Consider the following 21,036-nt stretch of genomic DNA (forward strand, 5'->3'; position numbering starts at 1 on the left):
ACCTGCTTGTCTTGTGCTTGGGGTAGAATATAAAACTTGCAAAATAAATAAATAGAATTGTAAGGGTTTAACCTCCTGCTTTGTGCTGAAGCATCCCTTACAAGTGGCTTCTGGATACATGGTTCTGTTGCCAAACTATTCTTATTATGGAACAGCACAAGCCAAGATTCAGATGGCCCTGACCCCGATGGCCTTCCACAAGGCATTAAAAACTTGACTTTTTCCCTGACATTGGGTCAGGAAGTTAAGCGTGCCTGTTTTTCAGGGGGTGTGTGGATATGGGTATGTGTACTGCTCCAGGTATAATGTCTTTTGGTTTGTATTGATTTTTTCATTGTTAATTTTAATTTTTGTTCGCTGCCCAGAGTTATGTGGCAAGCAGGTGGCCGTATACATTGAAATAAAGAAATAACTATTAGCAGTTGTTTGATAATCTGATCAATTTTGCTTTTTTTTTCCTGACACAGCTCTTACATTGATGTAGTTTTATTGCCATTACTATATTTGCATGCCAGCAGAAACTTTACCTGCTGAATGTCTGCTTGTCACATACTTTTTAAGGATAACACTTCTTGGCAAGCTGGCTTGATCTGTATTTGAAGACTGCACAAAAACATCCATATGAATGTATATGGGATCCAAAAAAGTTATTTTGATTGTGTTTAAATTTTTTTGTTTTTGTTTTTAGTGCACAGTAGCTTTCACAAGACAATATACAAAGATGCAGAATAACATAGGAAGTAATCAATCTAAAACACAGTACAATTAATCAACTGATGCAAGGCAATTAACATTAAAATGCTTTGGGAAGGGCTTTTATTTAAAAGAACCTGGCAGTGCTGGTGCAGAATTCTCACTGAAAAAGCCTTGTTAGTAATGGCCCAGAGAACAGGGTCTCAGACAGTTATTTTCATGTTCATCAGGTAGACTCCTATGAGCACAAATATTTCTTCAAATATCTTGATAAAAAAATTAGGACTGCAAAGACTATAAAGCAAACAAAATCCAGAAATGAACAGGCAACCAGTGTAATTGGACAGGGATTGGTCTATTACATTCCACAAGCCTATTTCATAAGCTTTCTCTTGATTTTTTTTTTAAATTTAACATACACAAACTTGTAATATAAGAAAATAAAACATGTTTCAGGGATATTATATGTCCTAGGTAAGAGGGAATTTTGTTGCTTACATTGGAGGTGGAGAACCAGAGTCTGCAGGACTGTAGGCAACTCCCATCCTATTTGTTCTGCCCCTAGAACCTACTTAGATCACAACTGCAAAAAAAAACCCCACCTACTTTTCAAAAATTATAGTGTAAGCCTTAATACTGGATTTGAAAAAGCAGGATAGGAAGAACATTAACACCTCTGAACTTTGGTGTTGGAGAAGACTCCTGAGAATACCAGGATAGCCAAGAAAACAAACAAACAAACAGACCAAAGAACAAATCAATTCAGAGTTCTCACTTGAGGTCTTAAATAATCAGTCCCAGATTATGATATTTTGGCTATGTTATATGAAGATCTAGCTCTCTTGAGAAGTCTATAATACTTAGTAAGGTAGAGGAAAAGAGAAAAAGAGGATGACCAGCAGCAAGGTGGAAGGGTAAAGGAGCAACTTGGATGCCTGCTGGCAAGGTAGGGCTGGCTGAGAGGCACCGGTGGTTGGCAGATAAGCCCTCTTCCTCCCTGGAGAGAAGGGGCCCTTGGGGACATGGACAGCTGCAGGGGTGCAGCTTTTCTCATGGTCTGCAGCTCCCTTTGTTCCTCCTTCCCCCAGCAAAGTGGCAACCAGTTCCACAGGTCAGCCAAGGAGGAGGAGGAGCAATTTCTGATGCTCCCTGCCAGCTTCCCACAAGCAAAGTCAATGGGGAAGCTGGCAGGAAGTTGTAAGTTGCTCTTGCTCCCTCTGCTTTTTTGCCTGCCTGTGGTCTTTCTGTTTCTCTCTTTAGGTAGGGAAATATCTCTGAAAGGATGACCCAACGGGTCATGGGTTGTCTAGTCTTGACTATATTTGTGTAAGTCCCTGATGCTACTAAGGAAATGGGGTGGACGAAATATGATCTTCCCATAGTCCAAATTAAACAAAAAGGTGACTACCTACAGGAAAATGTTTTAATTCTTCTCAGTGATTGAGCAATGAAAGCACAGGCTATAAAGTGGTTTTCTCAGCCAACATTTAGTAGGAACATGTGCTTAACCAAATCCCCAAGTAATGCAAATTGGGCATTTTGGATTATATCCCTTTAATTCACCTTGTGATAGGACTGAGCTGAATAACATCCTGTTTAAAGCCTACAGGGGAAAAAAATACTTCTGTTTCTTGCTTATGGGCTATCTAGATGGTAGCAGACCTGTCCAATGATTGTTTTGCAATGATGCTTGCAATTCTTTCTGAATCTTCCTGGCAAATTTGTTGTCACTGATAGCCTGATTGGTGCCTGGCAGGTAAAGATAAAGCTGTAGTCAACTCAACATGAATTCCCTTTTGTAAGAAATGCAATCAGTAATTTGCCGTCCCCCTTCAGTGGAGAGCTTAAAAATGTTGGAGGGTGGCTTGTGGCTCATGTACCACATATACTTGGACTGATCTGTTACTGTTGAAAACTTTGCAGAACATCAGGAAATCTGAGCACATGACTTTCTCAAGAATACTCAGCCTTTATGCTTTACTCTCTTATAAATGTATAGAAGCAATTTTACTATTGAACATGGGCATTCCATTTGTTCTTTGGCCCCTGGGAGATTGTCTAGTAGCAGAGTAGTTGCAATTGTATAGGTGCGTTTTAATTTTATAATTGATACTCTTCTCTCTCCCTCTGTCTGCATGTCTGAGAAAGAGAGAGAGAGATGTCCTTAATGTTTCTGGTGCATATAGAAGTGAAAATAAATTTAAAAAGCAATTGCTTCACATGGCAAGTTGTTTCAAATGTTTGTTTACTTATACTTTGTCTCAACAGTTAGAGGGCATGAGCACTTAGTTCTCAAAAGTCCAAGTTTCCATCTCTTCTTTTTGTAAGAACTGATGTCTCAGTTAACTTTTTTTATTCTTCCTTCTTCCTCCTTCCTTTTTCTTGGTGTCAGGTCCTGTATATAGTAAGCTTGAATGTAGATTGAGTCTTCCCCTCCCTTCTATGTGTTTCCCTCACACTGTGTACCAGTACTCCAAATTAGTTTTCACCCCACTTACTGGGCTAAAATGTCAGTAGCAGCAACCTGAAGAAATAGAAGCAAGGGGAAATCTCAGCTCTTGTCTGTGTCTGGTGTACTTTGTGCACTGTGTACTGATCCAGAAATAGCCCTTGGAAATAAATATTTCCTGGGAGCTATGACATAGGGGGTGAATATTTTTATCTCTTCTTTGTCCTTGTGTTCCATCAGAAGTGGTAGAACATTAGCTTAGGAAGATTAAAAGAACTGTGGGAATAAATATGGAAGGGAATTGAGAAAGGAAAATATGGGAGAAGAGCAGAAGGAGAATTCCCTTTATAGAATCTCAAAGAACTATAATGCTTGTCTAGCTCAGGAGTGGCAATGAGGCAAACTTTAGAGATTCCCAAGATTTGTATCTAGGAGACTAGATACAAATCATCACATTACTTAAGAAAGAGAAAATCTGCATTGCTGAATTCCTTTATGCATACTAGATATATAAGAGCACCATCCTTTTTTCTGTCTGATTGTTCTAGTAAAAGAATCTAAAGAATACAATTCAAATCCATAGGCTTCTATTTGTAAACATAGGAGCCCCCCAGGATTACAGATGTATGAGATTGAAGCCTGCTCTCTATCCCTGAATCCCACTGTTTCCAAGAGTGGCACAGTACACTTAGATCAACAGCAGAAAAATGAAGCACTCCATGGAATTTGGACAGCTAAATGCAAAGGACCATTTCACAGAAAATATTGCGATACAGTGGTGATGTGCTCCTCCATACAGTCACACTGATTGCATGATGCCATCAGTAATGACACTGGTGCTCATGCAGTGCCCATTTGCTAAACTCAGCAACAGTCCAGCTGAAACTGGTCTTTCCCACTACAGTATCCCCACTTCAGGTCTCAGGACAGCTCAGTCATAAGATTCTGGGCATGCAGAAATATTGACTTGTACTCTACCAAGTGGGATCCAAGCCAGTCAGCACTGAGGCATTTCAATAAGCACCTATTTCAGACTTTTGGATCAAATACATGCCCGATTATTTTGTGATTCTATGATGCTTCAGTATGTTCCATGTGTTGTCAAGGTTCAGCAACAACTTACTATAGGGATTCCTGCGTAGGAAGGTTCAGTTGGGTTGCTGTGATAACAAAAATGAAAATTTTGCTACCAGATGTCATTTTACAGTCAAAAAGCCATATAAAGTACTAATTTACAAAAGATGTAACATGTACTCTATCCAAAAAAGAATATGTATTCAAGAATAGTATGTATAAAAACCCCTCTGTGGTATGAGAGTTTGCATTTTTTTCAAAGTGCATATTAGGAATAATGAAGTTATGCAAAAAAGGAGTACATTGGGGAAACATGTGCTTTAAAAAGTATGCACTCAGTAAATTTATGTATTAGGAATCAATCTATGTGAAAAAGTACCTACATTAGAATAAATTGCATATCAAACCTTAACATATTTAATATACTTTAAAAAAAAAATCAATTCAAATCATAATAGATTAGCAGCTAATTCTAAAACAAGTTACATGTATACTGATCTGCACATCCCTACTAGTGTATTGGCAAAAGCATGTGTAGTGATTTTTTAGACCAACAAGAAAACTGAAAAGATGAAGCCTAAAATAAAATTAAAACAAAAATAAAAGCATAAAACTTCAGTAAGCAAAATCCAAATAAATACAGTTCTGAAACATGAAGAACCATGATGTATACTGCATTCAATTTCTTAACCAAGAATATAAAAACACTCCCAATTACACAAACTATATAGTGATATACTGTACTTCTGAACTAAAGGCAACAATAAATAAAATTACCAAGATAAATTGCTAATATAAAAAGTAACTCATATTCTTCCAGAACATACAACATTTGAAACATATGGCTACATCTTTTTTCTTGGTATTAGCCTATTCATGTATCCTTCATATTGGTTAATAATTCTTAATATGTTGTTTATGTAAGTTTTATTTGTAATTATAATTTTGTTTCATATGCAGCTAAGATATTTTTATCAGCCAGTCTCACAAAGATGAGCTTTTTCCTCAAAACGCACTGGGCTTGAGACAGTGCAATGAAATATGAGGGGACCGTATTAGGAATGATGAAGTCAGAGTCACATTTTCCCAAGCCGGCACTGAGGATTCACAGAGTCTATTGATCAATCTAGCCCCTTTGTCGAAGCATCTCTCCTCAAAGGAAGGGCCTAGAGAATCTTAGAGGCGGACTCAGCAACCTCCAGGGGTTGATTGGTATAGTTTTCTAGCGTGAGACTTCTTCATTCAAAGAAGGCTCCTCTTTATGTGTGTTTTTTTAAAAAAAAAATTGGCAACATAAGACCATTTTAGACTTTAAGTAGCAAAGTGGCTCTGTCACATGCTTGAACTTCCTAGGGGCAAAGATGGATGATTAGCCTAAAAATATCTCACACTCAGTCATTGGAAGTCAGCACTGTGAGCTTAGAAATGTTTAAAAACCAGTTTCTCTGCAGAAAAAAAACAGTCTTAGAAAATATGCAGTATGCCTGCTCACACACTACAGGAATACTTGATGTTTGCTGTTCTAGGGTCAGGATCAGGATCAGGAGTGCCCACCAGGAAACCAGGCAAACTGAACAGTGGATAAAGAAGGTTTGCTATCATCAGAATAAGCTCAGAATCTATCAAAGCACTGCATTAATTTCATTTTGATATGAATCGAGCTGTGGATGTGGAAAGCAGACCTAGCTATGACTGGTAATATGTAGTAAGGGAAAGCTTACAGAGGTACTGTGTATCTTCTTTGCTTGCCTTAAATTTCATCTGCAGTTAACTCTTTTCTCTAAGAGGGATGATTGCAACTCTCAAATCTGCAGAGTTTCTGCAAGGTGATGCTACCTTATCTTGATGGGAAGACAAAAGAAAGCATGTATGTTAGATCGAGCGTTTACGTAAATTGGCAAGTGGGTCTAGAATTTTAAAGCCCAACAACAGGGGATACGTTGGGATCATGTATGTCATTATTCAATTTTCAATAGCCCCTGATTAGGCTAATGAGTAAAATGAGGAAGGGGAAAGGCTGAGTAACCAAATAAGGAGGACAATTAGTCATTTGGTGGGTTGAAGGATTGCCCAGACCCACTACCTCTCTCTGATTGGGCAAAAAAAAGGAGAGTTTCCTTTCCCAGTGCTATCTGATTTATACATGCCTCACTTGTGAGATGCCTGCCAGGTCCTTTCTATAGAAAAAATGGATTATTCTACAGTCAGATTAATGCGCTTTCATTTTGCAAAACATCTGTCACCGTTAGTCCTGGACAGTGAGCGTGAAATTAGTTTTGACTGCAGAAGGACTACGTTGGTGTATAATATGTGACTAACATTACAACGGCTCAGGAAGTGAGCTGCTGAATGAGAATTACCTGTTGAAAGGAGAACAGGTTTCTTTTGCGCTTGAGCACAGTGTATCACAGTCCCTTACATACTGCCAATACTCTGAACTTAACATAGTAAGAGAAAGGTTTTAATGGATACTATAGATGAATTCTTTGAGATTCTGTGCTCAAGGGATAAGTAAAGATGCAGTGCAGCAAATATGTCTTCAAGGATACTGCAAGGAAATGTGATGTAAATAGGTTTTCTGTGTAACTGTTTTATTATCACTGCAATACACCTCAGAATCACTCCAACAGGAAGGCTGCAAAGTTTAATTGGCAAATTATTCATTTAAGTTTCTAAGACAAACTGTTTTGAGCAATTTTAATTGGGGGAGGGCAAATCTGAATCAGCAGTTTCCTGATTTATTAGTTTTGGAGGCTATTTTATTTTGGGCATGTTATACTTTTAGGGAATAAAAAAGAAAATATGAATTTTGACCTCCTCCTAATTATGAATAGCTTAAGTTGTGAATCAGCTCACATTTTCTTCATGGAGTCAAAAAGACATCTATATTTAAGTTTCACAATGTACACACTTATTTAAATTGAATCAGTTAACCTGCTAAGGAGTTGATAAGCCAATAAATGTTCTTTAATCAGTTGCCAAACTTACTGTTTAGTATAAATCATAACACTGCCCAATAGGAGGACTGAAAATCTATTCACTCCATACATGTCACCTGAACTCTGGTGACTGTCTTCCTCAGGTGGCTTAAAATCAAATATAATAGCTAATTGATTTCATATGTATTTTTTTTTTTGTTCTAATATTAATTTGCTGCCTTTCCTCCAGAGAAATCAAGCCAGCTAACAACAAAGTAAAAAAAAAACTGTGTTCTATTAAAAATCAGATTACAATGGATTCTAGATTATCCATTTTGTTTAGGATGAATGCATTGCTGAAGGTTGGATTTATTTATTTCTAAAATTCATAGGCCTCCCTAATCTTTCATGATTCTGTGTGCCTCACAAGACGACAATAAAAATAAAAATATACATAACTTTTAAAAAGGCCAGAAAAACCAACAACCATATAATTGTCCAAAATGCCACACAAGGGTCTGTCACCCACTCTAATCCAAGGCTTGGAGGGAGGGCCAGGTTTTAAGAACTTACTTAAATACAGTCATGGCTAAATGCCACCAAAGCATTAGAGTAGTTTTTTTTCCCCCTCAGTCTAATGTGGCTATTTTTAGGAACTTTACAAGATTTCTTAAATCATACAGTTTCTGGGATTAGATATTTATCTACATTTCTTAAAACAATTGTATACTAGTTCCCATTTTAAAAAAAACAACTCAAAGTGGTTTATAAAAAAATAAAAACAGGTTAAAATAATTGATAAAAGCATGTAAAACAAAACAAGAAATAAGCTAAACAAGGAGAAATGAAAAGTTAAAAATATCACAGCAGCATCAACATTTTTATAAAAAGTCTGGCACTGAAAATAAAATAAAGCATCTCTTCCTGGGGAGGTCATTAAAAGTTTGGGGGACCACCACTGAAAAGTGGCTAATCCCAGGAGCCCTCACAGCATCTTAGCAAATGGAGAGGTTGATTCATGGAATGTATGAACCGCCTTAGCCAGATGGGGTCTAAGCAATGTCCAACATCCAGATTAATAAAGCAATACAATTAAACAATACATAACATAAAAATATAATACACTTTAATAATCAATGCTTTCTGCTGCCAGTACCTCCACAGTAATCAATCCCCCAAGGCTTCTGGAGAAGCCAGGTTTTTACAAGATGATCTCAGTACAAATATGAAGATATGAAAAGAGACATTCCTTTAGATCAGTGTTTCTCAACCTCAGCAGCTTTAAGATGTGTGGACTTCAAATCCCAGAGTTCCCCAGCCAGCATGATTTTAAGTCCATACATCTTAAACACTGCTTTAGATACTGTGGTTCCAAGACAGGAACATCTTTAAACGTTAATATCAGCATCTGGAACTTGGACTGGAAACTAATTGGTAGATGGTGTGTGTTTGTTTGTGTATCTCTCTCGATGTCTATATATGTATGTCTATGTATCTATACACAGATAGGCAGATAATTGTATTTACTGTATTAGGTAAAGGTAAAGGTTTCCCTTGACGTAAAGTCCAGTTGTGTCCGACTCTAGGGGGCGGTGCTCATCTCCGTTTCTAAGCCTTAGAGCCGGCGTTGTCCGTAAACACTTCCGGGTCATGTGGCCAGCATGACGACACGGAATGCCGTTACCTTCCCGCCGAAGTGGTACCTATTGATCTACTCACATTTGCATGTTTTCGAACTGCTAGGTGAGCAGGAGCTGGGACTAGCAACGGGAGCTCACCCCGCTGCGCGGTTTCGAACCGCTGACCTTCCGATCGGCAGCTCAGCGGTTTAACCCGCAGCGCCACCGCGTCCTATTTACTGTATTACTATAATTTATTTTACAGTATTTGTGTGTTTTCCCCATCAGAAATTCTGGGCAGCTCAAAACAATAAAAATATAATCCATAAAAACATCATAAAACTTAAACTTTAAAAATATACAATAAATTGACATCATTATGACAAAACAAGCCATTTTCAACTACCAATCTACCCTCCAAAGGCCTTCTGGAAAAGGATGGTCTTCAACTGTTTAGGAAGGAATGGGGCCATCTCTCTCTCTCTCTCTCTCTCTCTCTCTCTCTCTCACACACACACACACACACACACACACAGAGTTCATCATATATAAAGACCTCTGTCCTGTGATAGGTACTATAAAAAACACTAGGTAAGCAATTAAGCAATGTTTTCAGTGGTATTTGATATCCTGGCTCTAGGGTATGATCTGAAGACCCATAATGAACTGGCTTCATTGGTCGGGATGAAAAACAATCCAAGAATCCTAATACATCATCTATAAGTCAACCTAAAGAGCAGGTGGATATATAAAATAAGGAAGCCTGGAAGAAGAAAAAAGCTGATGCTTTAAGGAATTCACTCACTAAAGTTAATGTGACTCTTAAAACATCCACATATTTTTCTTTTTAGGATAGAGTGGATGAATGAATTCCAGAGGAGTGCTGTGCTAAAATGTATGCACAGTCGTAATGAACATCTCAGGGTTAGTATTAGGATTTCATAAACTACTACAGTTCTCAACAGTCATGTGATTCAGGACAAAGCACCCTATAACTTCAACATTTTAGAAGAAGATTTTGAACCTTTGTCTTCATATGGTCTTGAGTTTAAAATTATATTCGCCATGAGACAAGATTATTTAAATTTAAATAATTTTATTTAAAGATTATTGTTATGCAATAATGTGGTTTTCTCTAGGGTTTCTACTATTTCTTTTTTACATAAACAGTCCATTTAATTGACCCCTGATGTTTTCTGTGTCCACTTTGGTCTAGGCAAATATTCCCAGTAAGGACTAAGAGAGTATCATGAACGCTTGATTAAGAAGCAGATTCCAAAGCTTAACCCATTCCCTTGTGTTTTTCAGATGTACATTCAGACCACGACATTGACCATCTCAGTGAGCCTAAGCGCCTCCGTCTCATTAGGCATGCTCTACATGCCAAAGGTCTACATAATCCTCTTCCACCCAGAGCAAAATGTGCCCAAACGAAAGCGCAGTCTCAAAGCAGTTGTGACAGCAGCCACAATGTCCAACAAGTTCACTCAGAAAGGAGGCTTTCGTCCCAATGGAGAGGCCAAATCAGAACTGTGTGAAAATCTGGAAACACAAGGTAAGTTGAACCCATCTGAGCACATGCTTCTTCCCTTTCTCTTTTTTTTTAAGGAATGCCCCTCCATCCAGCAGTGAGCTCTGGTGGAGAGTGCTAGCAGAAACAAGTCTTCTGAGAAACAAGAGCTGTTTTCTGACTATGCTAGGAGGGAGGAGCCAGCAAGTGAGAGTGGGTGATTTCATTTCCTAATAATTTGTCTGAATGTGCCTTTGGATAGCTTATGCTGAATTCAGGGTTAAGTCACAATATGAATCAAAGATGTTGACTTCCTGGTTTATAGCTCAGTTTTTCAGCCACAAAAACACATCCATTTAGCATATGGATTCCTAGAACAGAATAATGCCTGTGTGATTGCTTCTTCTCTTCTCTTCTCCTCTCCTCTCCTCTCTTCTCTTTTTTTCTGTTCTCTTTTGTTTTCCTTTCTATAAGCAGGTACAAAACCAAACATAAAAAATTCTGTGCCCAGGAATTTGTTTTAACTACTTGATTTGCTTCTCTTCCATGCAAAATAAAATTTGCAACTATTGTTAAATAATTTAGAACAGAATCTTTGCATACCTTCAGGAAATCACTGAACCACCAATAGATCCAGATCTATCTTCTGTGTAAACTGGCTTCAACCATATGGCATTGCATATGTTTCCAGTAAAAGATGCCCAATAGGCCATCACAGACAGAGCACTGGAGGGAAAGCAGAGTCCTGCAGTGGACATGGGTCCTGTTGATGGCATTGGCTGTTGTCCTGCCAGTGGACCTTAAGATCTGTCTACGTACTGACGGCCAAGAGTTTCACTTAACATTTTTGGGAGACTGAAGGCTGCAGCATGGGTGTGGCCCCATCGCCCTTGTGGTTGGAATAGGGAGAAGGAAGGAAGGAAGGAAGGAAGGAAGGAAGGAAGGAAGGAAGGAGTCAAAAGTGCAGGAAAAAAAGAAAGAAAATATAAAGAAGTAATTTCCAATTTTCTTTTATAGCAGTTATAAGTACAAATGTAAATTAACCTCTTACTCTATGGTTACAGCATGACTTTCATTTTTTTCTACAATCTTTTTCAAACCATTAAAACCATATATCATAAGTTCATTTTTTTTCTGTTTCATGCAAAAAGTCATGCAAAAATAAATGTATGTATTATCTATTTGATTTATGCCCTGGCTTTCTACTTCAGCAAGTATGTAGGTTGATTAACACACACACACACACACACAGACAACCCAAAAGCAACATAAAGAGTTATAATTAACATTAAAATTGATACTATAATCAACTAATAATAACCTGGCAGAAGGGATACTTCTTTACAGACTGGCACAAAAAATTACGTCCTCCTCCAAACACACATATTGATCAGAGGCTGAATTAGAGTTCTGCATGGCATGTATTATTTGAGCTTCCAAGGTTGGCTACATGCGTGCAGCACGTACTGATAAACCTAGAACAAACAAAAGTGAAAACAGGCATGTACCCTTTTCTTTTAGAAATCTGTTTCCATGACAACCCTGTTCTTTCCCCCTTGGGATGGGAACCCATGCAAAGTGTAACTGTGTTTAGAAGAAAAGCAAACCCAGCATAGGTTGATATTTAAGCATCAAGTTCCTGGAACTCCCATTTTCTTCAGGGGAACTTATATGCGTATTGTCTCTGATGTTTTGGACTGTACATAGAGAAATACACAAACATATGTGTCACCCTCATCATTAACCTTCTATTTTTCATTCTGGTGCATTTGCGTTTGGGTGTACAGTACATTCTGTGTATAATGTCAGTAGTTGCAGGAACTGGATACGAGCCTTTTAAGAGTCGCATTCAGTCCATTTTACTAAGCCAAAGGAAGTCCTCTCAAAGGGTAGAATTACAAATTGTCCTTTTTTCCAGGTGACATCCTCCCCTCATTTCTCCATGATTTAATTAAAACTGGGGATCAAGAAACTAATTACTCCTCTATGTTAAAGTGAAGTGGGAGGACCTTGGTGAGAAGCTGCCGTTTGCAGAAGCAATGCAGCTGTTCTTCTCACCCAAAAACAAATAATTGATTCAGAAGCAGAAAGATAAACAAGGAAGTCAACAGTGCCGTACAGCACTTCCAGACTGCTCGTGTTTCCATTATTCAGTCCCTCTCCAAATCCTCAGATCCAGACCCCAAATGGCTCCACTGCAGCTCTTCTTTTACAGCCCTGCAGCAGTGACAGAAATCCCAGACATGCTTGGCATTGGTTTCAGAGAATCATGGTGTTGGCTAAACTTGGAAGCAATCTTGACTGATTAATTGGTCATACTACAGATGATGGCATTGGAAGGACATATTTGTAATGGTATGTGGAAATTACCTTGGGAGACAGGATGGAGAGCTGCAGACTGGACAACCGGCATGTAAAAGATTTCTCAGCAGAGAAATCCCAGAGAAGGAGAGGGGGCCTAGGAAGCGTTTCAGAAGGGACCCTCCCTAGTTTTCCAGAGTAAAAGGAAAGGTGGAGGGAAATACTTTCAGTTTTGCAAGATTCTGTTAATGTAACCTTACAATAAAGATATTGCTAGTATTCCTGTTTGAGCTTCTTGTCAGGACTACCTTGCAGAGCTAACAATATTTTTCTGATCCTGTTTTAAATCTCCTGCGAAATGAGTTTGCCTGCCTGCCTGCCTGCCTGCCCGCCCCTCTGGTTCCCTCCCAGCTACCTGTCTCCCTTCCACTTACCTGCTGCTCCATCAACGGTTATGATAGGATGGAGGAAGGAAGGGTTTCTTTTCTTTTTTTCCTCCCTTCCAGTGCTGCCTCCAAGAAAGCAACTATCTAAGTCAGTGCTTCTCAACCTTGGGCACTTTAAGATGTGCGGACTTCAACTCCCAGAATTCCCCAGCCAGCATGGGGAGTTAAAGTCCACACATCTTAAAGTGCCCAAGGTTGAGAAGCACTGATCTAAGTTAAGCAATGGATGCTCCTGAAACCCATTTTTGAGCTGAGAAATCAGAGTGTTCTTATTTTGCTGAGTCAGCATCATTCCGTGACTTTCAAGATGACTCTTCATGTATACTTATCACGTATATATGATATATTTATCATGTGTTTTAATGGGCATGTGTTGCTGTTTATGACATTCTACACTGCAGATCAGGCATTTAGAATCAGGCTTCTTAGAATGTTCCCAAGAATTACATGCCTATCCAAATTCACACATATTTTTATAACATGGAAGTAAAAATATGTTAAAAGGTGCAATTACTTCAGTGAAAGAAGCCACACTTATTGAACAAGTTTCATTCTGTGTCACTTTTAAAATAGGTGTATCCAGTAAGAATCAACCTGACATGCCATGAACTGAAATATCAAGGGCCAAAACTGGTGTTCCAGAATTAATCAAGTATAGTGCACCTTCCTGATTACACAGTTTCAGGCATCTTCATTTAGAGTCATAGCTGTGATTTAATTCTATACACAGTTTATGATGATCCTGATAAAAAGAGAAGAGTAGATAAAGGGGGGAAAAAGAGAAGTGAAACGCAGACAAAAAATGTTTGCAATACCAAACTTTCCTACTTTATCTGCCTAGGATTGCCAGCTCTAGCTGAAACCAATCCTAAAGATTTTTCCCTTCCCAGTTACTATCTGTATATGAATATAGTTATGTGAATAAATGTGTATTTGTGTGTGTGCATATACTGTATGTATCCATATATTGGTCAAGACAAAAAACAAATCTATATTAATTGAATTACAGTAATAATTAATGATTACAATTAATTGTCTGTAAAAGTGCATTAACATAGGATCCGTGAGAAGAAAGCATTTCTATGGGTGTGGGGTTTTAAACGAATATTCTACTCACAGGCTGGAATATTGTTAAGATATTTAGAAAGTTGTCCTTCTTATGGTTGCTTATAAGTCTTTTTTTTTAAAAAAAACTGACACTCTTATAACACTTTCATTTGGCCCTTAGATGTCTTTTAGAGGGAATAAGCAAATGCATAGAGAATGTCAGTGATTACGGAGTGAAACCTCTATATTCAGATGGTTTAACTCTGAATATTACTTTGGGGATTAAGCAACAGGGAAGTCTATTTCCATGTACACTTATGGACTTAACAGAAGCATCTGACTGGCCACTGCTGGAAACAGATTGCTGAGGCAGATAGATTGTTGGGTCTGGCCTATCAGAAGGTATCATAAGAATATGATAAACCCAAATGATTTGACCAAGGTGTCAGTAAGCTAATATTAATGTTATATAGTCTGTTTTAAAGTAAGTATTTTTTTAAAATTAATGTTCAGTACTAAAACTAAGAGCTGGAAAAGTTTGAGCGTCTGTTTTTCCAAAAACCAATATTTTTCTACTGATAGGATCTGAACTAATTCTTTTTTTATTATTGCTTTCTATCATTGATATAAAATTTTCATGCTTTTGAGGGGGAGGGGACTTAATTGCTTTTTCCAAATGTGAAGCATGTAAGAATCATGCAGAGTCAACTAGAATTATGGTGGGCTGTAAATACTGTAAAAATAAATAAATATGCCCATAAATACGGTAACGTGGGAATAGATGTTGCACTGAAAACAGCCCAGAAAGGCCAAGGGGCCAGTAAACATGATAAATGCTGATTGGCTTTATATGAATAGCTTTGCATTTACAGATCTGGGGTCTGGCCAGAACCTTGATCAAAGTATAAACTGCAGATCTTTTCTTTTCTCACCATACTCTATGATATTGGTTTTTTCAGGAGAAGTCAATAGTTGCGTTTCTTTTGCTACACTTGACAATAGAAGCCAGTTCAGACAGAAAGCAAGGCTGAAAAAGAAGCTGTTCTTCAGTCTGTGGTGCTTTCAGATTCTTACATGTTTCACATTTGGAACAGAGCAACTCAGTCCAAATGGAAGCTGACATGATTTGCTAGAGAAATGTCAAGGCAACTTGGAGAAGAATACCACAGAGCAACCACAGTATTGATGCTGGGGATGGGAGATGCTATGGAGTTGCCTGCCGGGGAAGGAGGGGACATTTTTCACTCTGTCAATGTCAGGTCATGTATCTTTAAATAAACAAGAGAATAAATAATTTACAGACCTTGATTGAAGGCATATTGGCTATGAAAACACTGTGGCTAACAAATAGCGCTGTCAGCTCTGATTTCTTATGGCCCATCTAATCGTTATCTGAGGATAACAGCACCTGAAATCCTCAATAAAGTTCATTTGTCAAGAAGGCGTCATCCCAGGTAAAGAAACACCACCCCATTCAGCTTTCTGCTTCCAGCATTAGACACATCAGGCAGGGGTGGAGAAATCTTAGGAACATTAGAACTGAGATATGCTCTCAGACATGAAATACCCATTTCCCAAAGTTAGGAGGATGGGAAATAACAGGAGTACTGTATATCCCTGAAGAGCTAATCATCCAGAGTGAAAAAAGGGGGGACTGGTTCCAGTGTAGTAAAAATAATCAGCAAGAATTATTGCTCTCTCTCTTTCATATTTGTAATCTGTTTATTTGTATACGTTTTTTTTCTACATTAGATTGCACTCAAGAGTTGTTCAAACAAAAGACAGTTCAGATAGAAGTATCAGTGTGTACCAAATATCAAACTGCATTTAAAATATATCAAATCTAAATAAGACAAATCATTGGATGAGTTCACAATATCCTGTATTAATAACAGATTTATAATCCCAAAGCATTTCATTCAACAGTAAGAAACCGAGTGAAAAAATTTATGATAATGTTGGCAGTGAGTGTGGAATTTCACAGAAGATGCCTCTTTAAGTTATACAAGTCAGAAATTTTACCAAAGAATAGTATTAAATGTCAAGGTTGACATAAGTTTCAATAAAATTCAGTGTTGTATAATAAAATGATAAGATTTAAGACGGATATGTGTTAACTGGGCAATATGGTCTTTGGAGATTATTAGGGTGCAAAACTCACTGTACCAAAAAACAAAGTGGGGAAAGTAATAAAGAATTACAAAGGAGAAGGAACTGCCTCTATCTAGGCAATATAAAAGAAGATAGTGTACCTCATGTAGCTTCATAGAGCCATTGTAAAAAAGAGATCATATAGTGTAACAATGGCTAAACTACAAATTACATTAAATCTCCTTTCTTCTTTGCTTCCTTCCATAGACGGTAGACATGGTAGGGTCTGATTTGAATTAGTATACAAGAAATTCTTCCATAATTCTTCCAAATGCAGCACAACCCTGATGAATGTTGCTCAGCCTGAAGCAGCTACCATCAAGGGACCAAGAGTGGGTTCATTAAAGTGAAGGGGTGATGCAGCAGTCACACTGTTTTTGAAATACAGACATGGCATGGGATAAAGCAGGGGTTCTCAAAATTTGTGGAACCATGTTCCTCCTCCCATGATAAATGAATTTGTGTGACTCTACTTGAATAAATGTGGTGATTTCATTGAGATTAGGCTTAGAAATAAATATGCCACTCTCTCTCTTAATAATTTATTTATTCATTCATTCATTCATCAGTGTCATGAGTACTGATGGTGAGCAGGAGGGGGCCCCTATCCAGGGGGGAAAACGCATGCGTAGTACTGTGGAGTTGAGCAGCCATTCAAAGAGACACAGATCAGACCCGCCTTAACCTTTGGGGTTTATCTGTCTGGGTTTTTCCCACGCTTCTTCAGTTTGTTAGGATTTTCTGTCTAATGTAGCAGTAATAAAACACTAGAGACCTATTCCTTGTCTCAGCGTGGTTCCTGGCTGTTAGGACAATCAGATTTGTCACCACCCATCTCCTCCCACCAGGGATTTGCATTTTAATCTGTATATTTATTTATTTATTTATTTTATTTTGTTTATCATATTTTTGTCATCGCCCATCTCCCCCACACGGGGGACCCTGGGCAGTTCACAATAAATCCCAAGGATTCTCACATGTTACAGTGCTGCAACTGCCTATGGCAGTATTTCTCAACCCTGGCAACTTGAAGAGAGGTGGACTTCAAGTTGCCAAGGTTGAGAAACACTGGCCATGGGCTCGGTCAGTCAAAATAAGAAGCAAAGCCTGGAGCAAGTTTTGACAGTGCTTCCATTTTATCACTCATCAGATCTGAAGTACATTTGTAACCATCTTCTAAGTTGCTCATGACCACCTCCAGCTGGTTTTCAGCCACAGTGTGAGAATCCCTGGAGATAAAAGGTTAACTCTTACCCATTCTACAGTGTGGTGCTGATCTGACTATGTAGAAATGAAGGTGTACATTCCATGGACACAATACTTTTGGCTTGTAGTGTTTACTTTATCAGTGCTGGAGATAAATGGTACCATGTCACTTTCCAGGCAAAACTCGGTATTTCAACATAACTGCCTATGACATGCACCCCAGGGCCTTTTCCCTTATCTTCCTAGAGAGAATCCTCTCTGTTGTGGTGCACATTCTTTCCATCACAAGGCTGAAGTTGCTCTCCCTGCATCATTTTTAAGTGTCCTGAGTGCTGCATGTCATATTTACCTTTTTTCTTTAACTACTGCAAAAAGATGTAATTCCATAATGGAGGTTAATCTGTTGTCTCACAAACCTCAGCTTCCCTTCTGGAAGTAGGTATTTAATTAAGAGCAACTCATCACAAACTCCGCCCTTCATTTTCCCTTTGTTCTTCTTTTATCTTTTGCCATTTAATGCATATTATACCCCAGGGGAGAAATAAATTGCTCAATGTGAGCCTTATTCTCCAAGCACTGATGCTTCCTTGCATGATACATTGTGTTTGCTCATGTCTGTTTCTCTGATTTTTCCCCAAATAATAAGTTCCTAACATATCTTGAAAGGCCAGGTTAAAAAAAGCTGCTTTGAGGAACGTAGATTCCATTTCCTTTGGTTCTCAATTTACCTTACTTACCAGTCTGAGTAAGAATATACTGTATAAAAATAGATAATGTCAGATTGGTTATACAAACTTTTTTCTGATCTCATCAATATATTGTGGAATCTGAACTACATTATGCACATAAAATGAATACTTTCTAGAACATTGAGACTTGGTTTATAACTATAATATAAATGTGTACATGAAAAAGTGCTGCATAGTGGAAAATATGTACAAAATATATATATTATAAAAATGCACAATACTGTATTCATTTTTTAAAATGTGTAGAATGATTTCCCCCCCTAGGGACACTAGAAAATGTCCCTGTGTTAATACATATATTCATGCAGACTTTGAATAAGCCTTGTTAATAAAATTAGAATGTTTAGAAAACAAGGAAGACATAGTTGCCAATATCTGTATTTGTAGCAAGAATTCTGCAAAGAGGGGATAAAAGCCTGGAAGTTGAAAAACATCCACATATATTTAGTTGATGTACTGACCTACATCTGGAGACTGTTTGGGTATGAATGGGGCTGAACAGATTTCACCTCAATCCTGACAAGACTTAGTGGCTATGACTGTTTGGCCCCCCTGGGGCCGGGGACCTTTTAATCATTGGCCTTGGGAGAGGTAGTTCTTCCCCATTCAAGACTGGTGTGCAATTTGGGGGTCCTTGTGGACTTGCAGCTCCTGTTGAAAGAGCAAGGGACAACTCTAGCCAGGAAGGCCTTTGCACAGGTTCATCTTATGTGCCAGTCGCTACCTTTCCTTGACTGAGAGGTTGTTTAGATAGTTACTCACCCCCTTTGTCACTTCAAAACTGGATTATTGCAATGTGATCTACATGGGGCTGCCCTTGAAGACCATCCAGAAGCTACAGTTGGTTCAAAATACAGTGGCACAAGCAGTAACAGGAGCTTTTTAGCATGCCCATGCAAACCCACTGCTACGCAAGCTGTATTGCTTGCCAGTTGGCTTCCAGGTAGAATTCAAGGTGCTGGTTGCCACTTATATAGCCCTTCATGGCATAGGGCCTGGTTATCCAAGGGACTGCCTATCTCCAACTGTTACTGCCTCCCTGAATGTTCTAACAGAGTGGGTGCACTCCAGGTCCCCTCTATTAAATGCTGTCACCTTGCAGGACTGAGGAAGTGTGACTTCTCTGTCACAGCCCCCACCCTCTGGAACAACATCCCCCCAGAGATATGGACAGCACCCTCTCTCCTGGGGTTTCAGAAAGCCCTTAAGACCTGGCTCTGGTCCCAGGCCTGGGGTTAATGTGTTTGTAGGGCGCCTGTGGTGGTTTCTGTTATTGTTATGTTTGTTTTAGTCTTGGCTCTGTGTTGCTTTATGTTTTTAACTGTTTTTATCTCTCTTTTTTAAGCCATCCAGAGTCTGTCGGAGTGGGCAACCATAATAAATTTAAAATAATAATAACATTAATAAACATTTAATTAAGCTGGCAACCACTCTTTCTCCTGGTTCTATTTAAGAATAATAATAAGAAACCATCTTAAAATGTACTTACTTGGCATCTTTGTAATTTTACCCCAAAATTAGTGGCTCCCATTTCTGGCATGAAAAATTCACTCCAGGTTCCTTATTTAGACAGAGACTGAACACATATATATAAATTAATTGACGATATCTGTGTGCCTTGTCTCTTTTTCCAGCTCTGGCCACCAAACAGACGTATGTCAGCTACAGCAACCATGCAATTTAAACCCAGCCAGTGGCAACTACCACAAGAAAAGGGCTGATGAGGAGGATGAACCAGAAAGTGCAGCTGAACTCTTCAGTACAGATGATGTTATTATGGTGGAAGAGAGGGTAAAACCAAATCTGACTCCATGAAGGCATCATACCGGTGCTTGTTTCCAGTGACTGGGATATTGGAGGAAGCTCTTCAGAAAGATGGCCACCAACAGTAGTAGAAAGGACCAACCAAGTTACCCCTCGAAAAATATCTGCCTTCCATTAGAGGGAGAGGAACCAATGAGATGAAGAAATGGACAGGTCTTAAGCATCTTCTTTTGCATTTTTTCCCCTGTATCTTGGCAAAAGATTGAATAAATTTCCCTTTTATTCCCTGAATTGTGAAATGGTTTGTGGTTGTGAAGTCTTTTTTTTTTCTCTTATTTTTTCCCTTCCCCCCCTTTTCTATCTTTTCATTCCTAACTTCTGACTCCGTCATCTATTCCTCACCTCGCTTTCTTTTCTATCTCCCCCTTTCCTCCTTACTGAATTCTCTGTGTTGCAAAAATAACAAAAGTCCTTTAAAAAAACACAAAAAAACCATCATCAACAACAAAAATGAAAACAAAACCTAGACTGTGTTCAAAGTGCTGATTTCTATAGGTGGTAAATTAATGTATGTGATGACCATATGGATTGAAATATGTCTGCTTCAATGTACTGACCAATCAAAAATTATAAAAAACAAAAAAAATCAAAAGTTCAGTGCCTGGATGTTTATGAAATTATTCAATGACAATGTGTAGAGCATGATCATTTTTATACCAGAATATTTCTAATAAAAACTTGGTTTTGCACTCATGAGTTGTATTTCCTTGCCTCATTTTCATCTCCAGAAGTTGCTTTACAAAAATAAATGCTATGGTCATATTAAACACTGTAAAATATAAAACATTTACTTATTTACCAAAATCTTGCCCAGAGCTTCATTTCTATTTCTGAATATATATGAAACTTTCAGTCATTCTAATCGATGGACTAGATCCATATGCAGGGTGCATTGCCTGTCAGTTCTGCATTTACCAGCTTCCAAATAGGGCTAGCAATTGACATATCTGTGTCAGAACTAAATGTACCTAACAGGTGCTTGGGTAGCAAGTTTTACACTTAAATTTAATGTCATCAAATTTATTTTTCATAAAAGCAAGAAAATGCAG

General features: G+C 38.3%; 1 protein-coding gene across 1 annotated transcript in view; it reads left to right on the forward strand.

Moving 5' to 3' along the window:
• GRM4 (glutamate metabotropic receptor 4) overlaps positions 1–20,680 on the forward strand; it is a 315,173-nt gene extending 294,493 nt beyond the window's left edge. Inside the window, exons 9-10 of the mRNA XM_063297631.1 lie at positions 10,062–10,308; positions 19,798–20,680. Of these exons, the coding sequence (XP_063153701.1) occupies positions 10,062–10,308; positions 19,798–19,847 (297 nt within the window). The 3' untranslated portion in view covers positions 19,848–20,680. The remainder of the gene's footprint in view (positions 1–10,061; positions 10,309–19,797) is intronic.
• Positions 20,681–21,036: the final 356 nt, after the last annotated feature.

Source organism: Candoia aspera, chromosome 3, assembly GCF_035149785.1.
Source record: "Candoia aspera isolate rCanAsp1 chromosome 3, rCanAsp1.hap2, whole genome shotgun sequence".
NCBI classification, from domain to species: Eukaryota; Metazoa; Chordata; class Lepidosauria; order Squamata; family Boidae; genus Candoia; species Candoia aspera.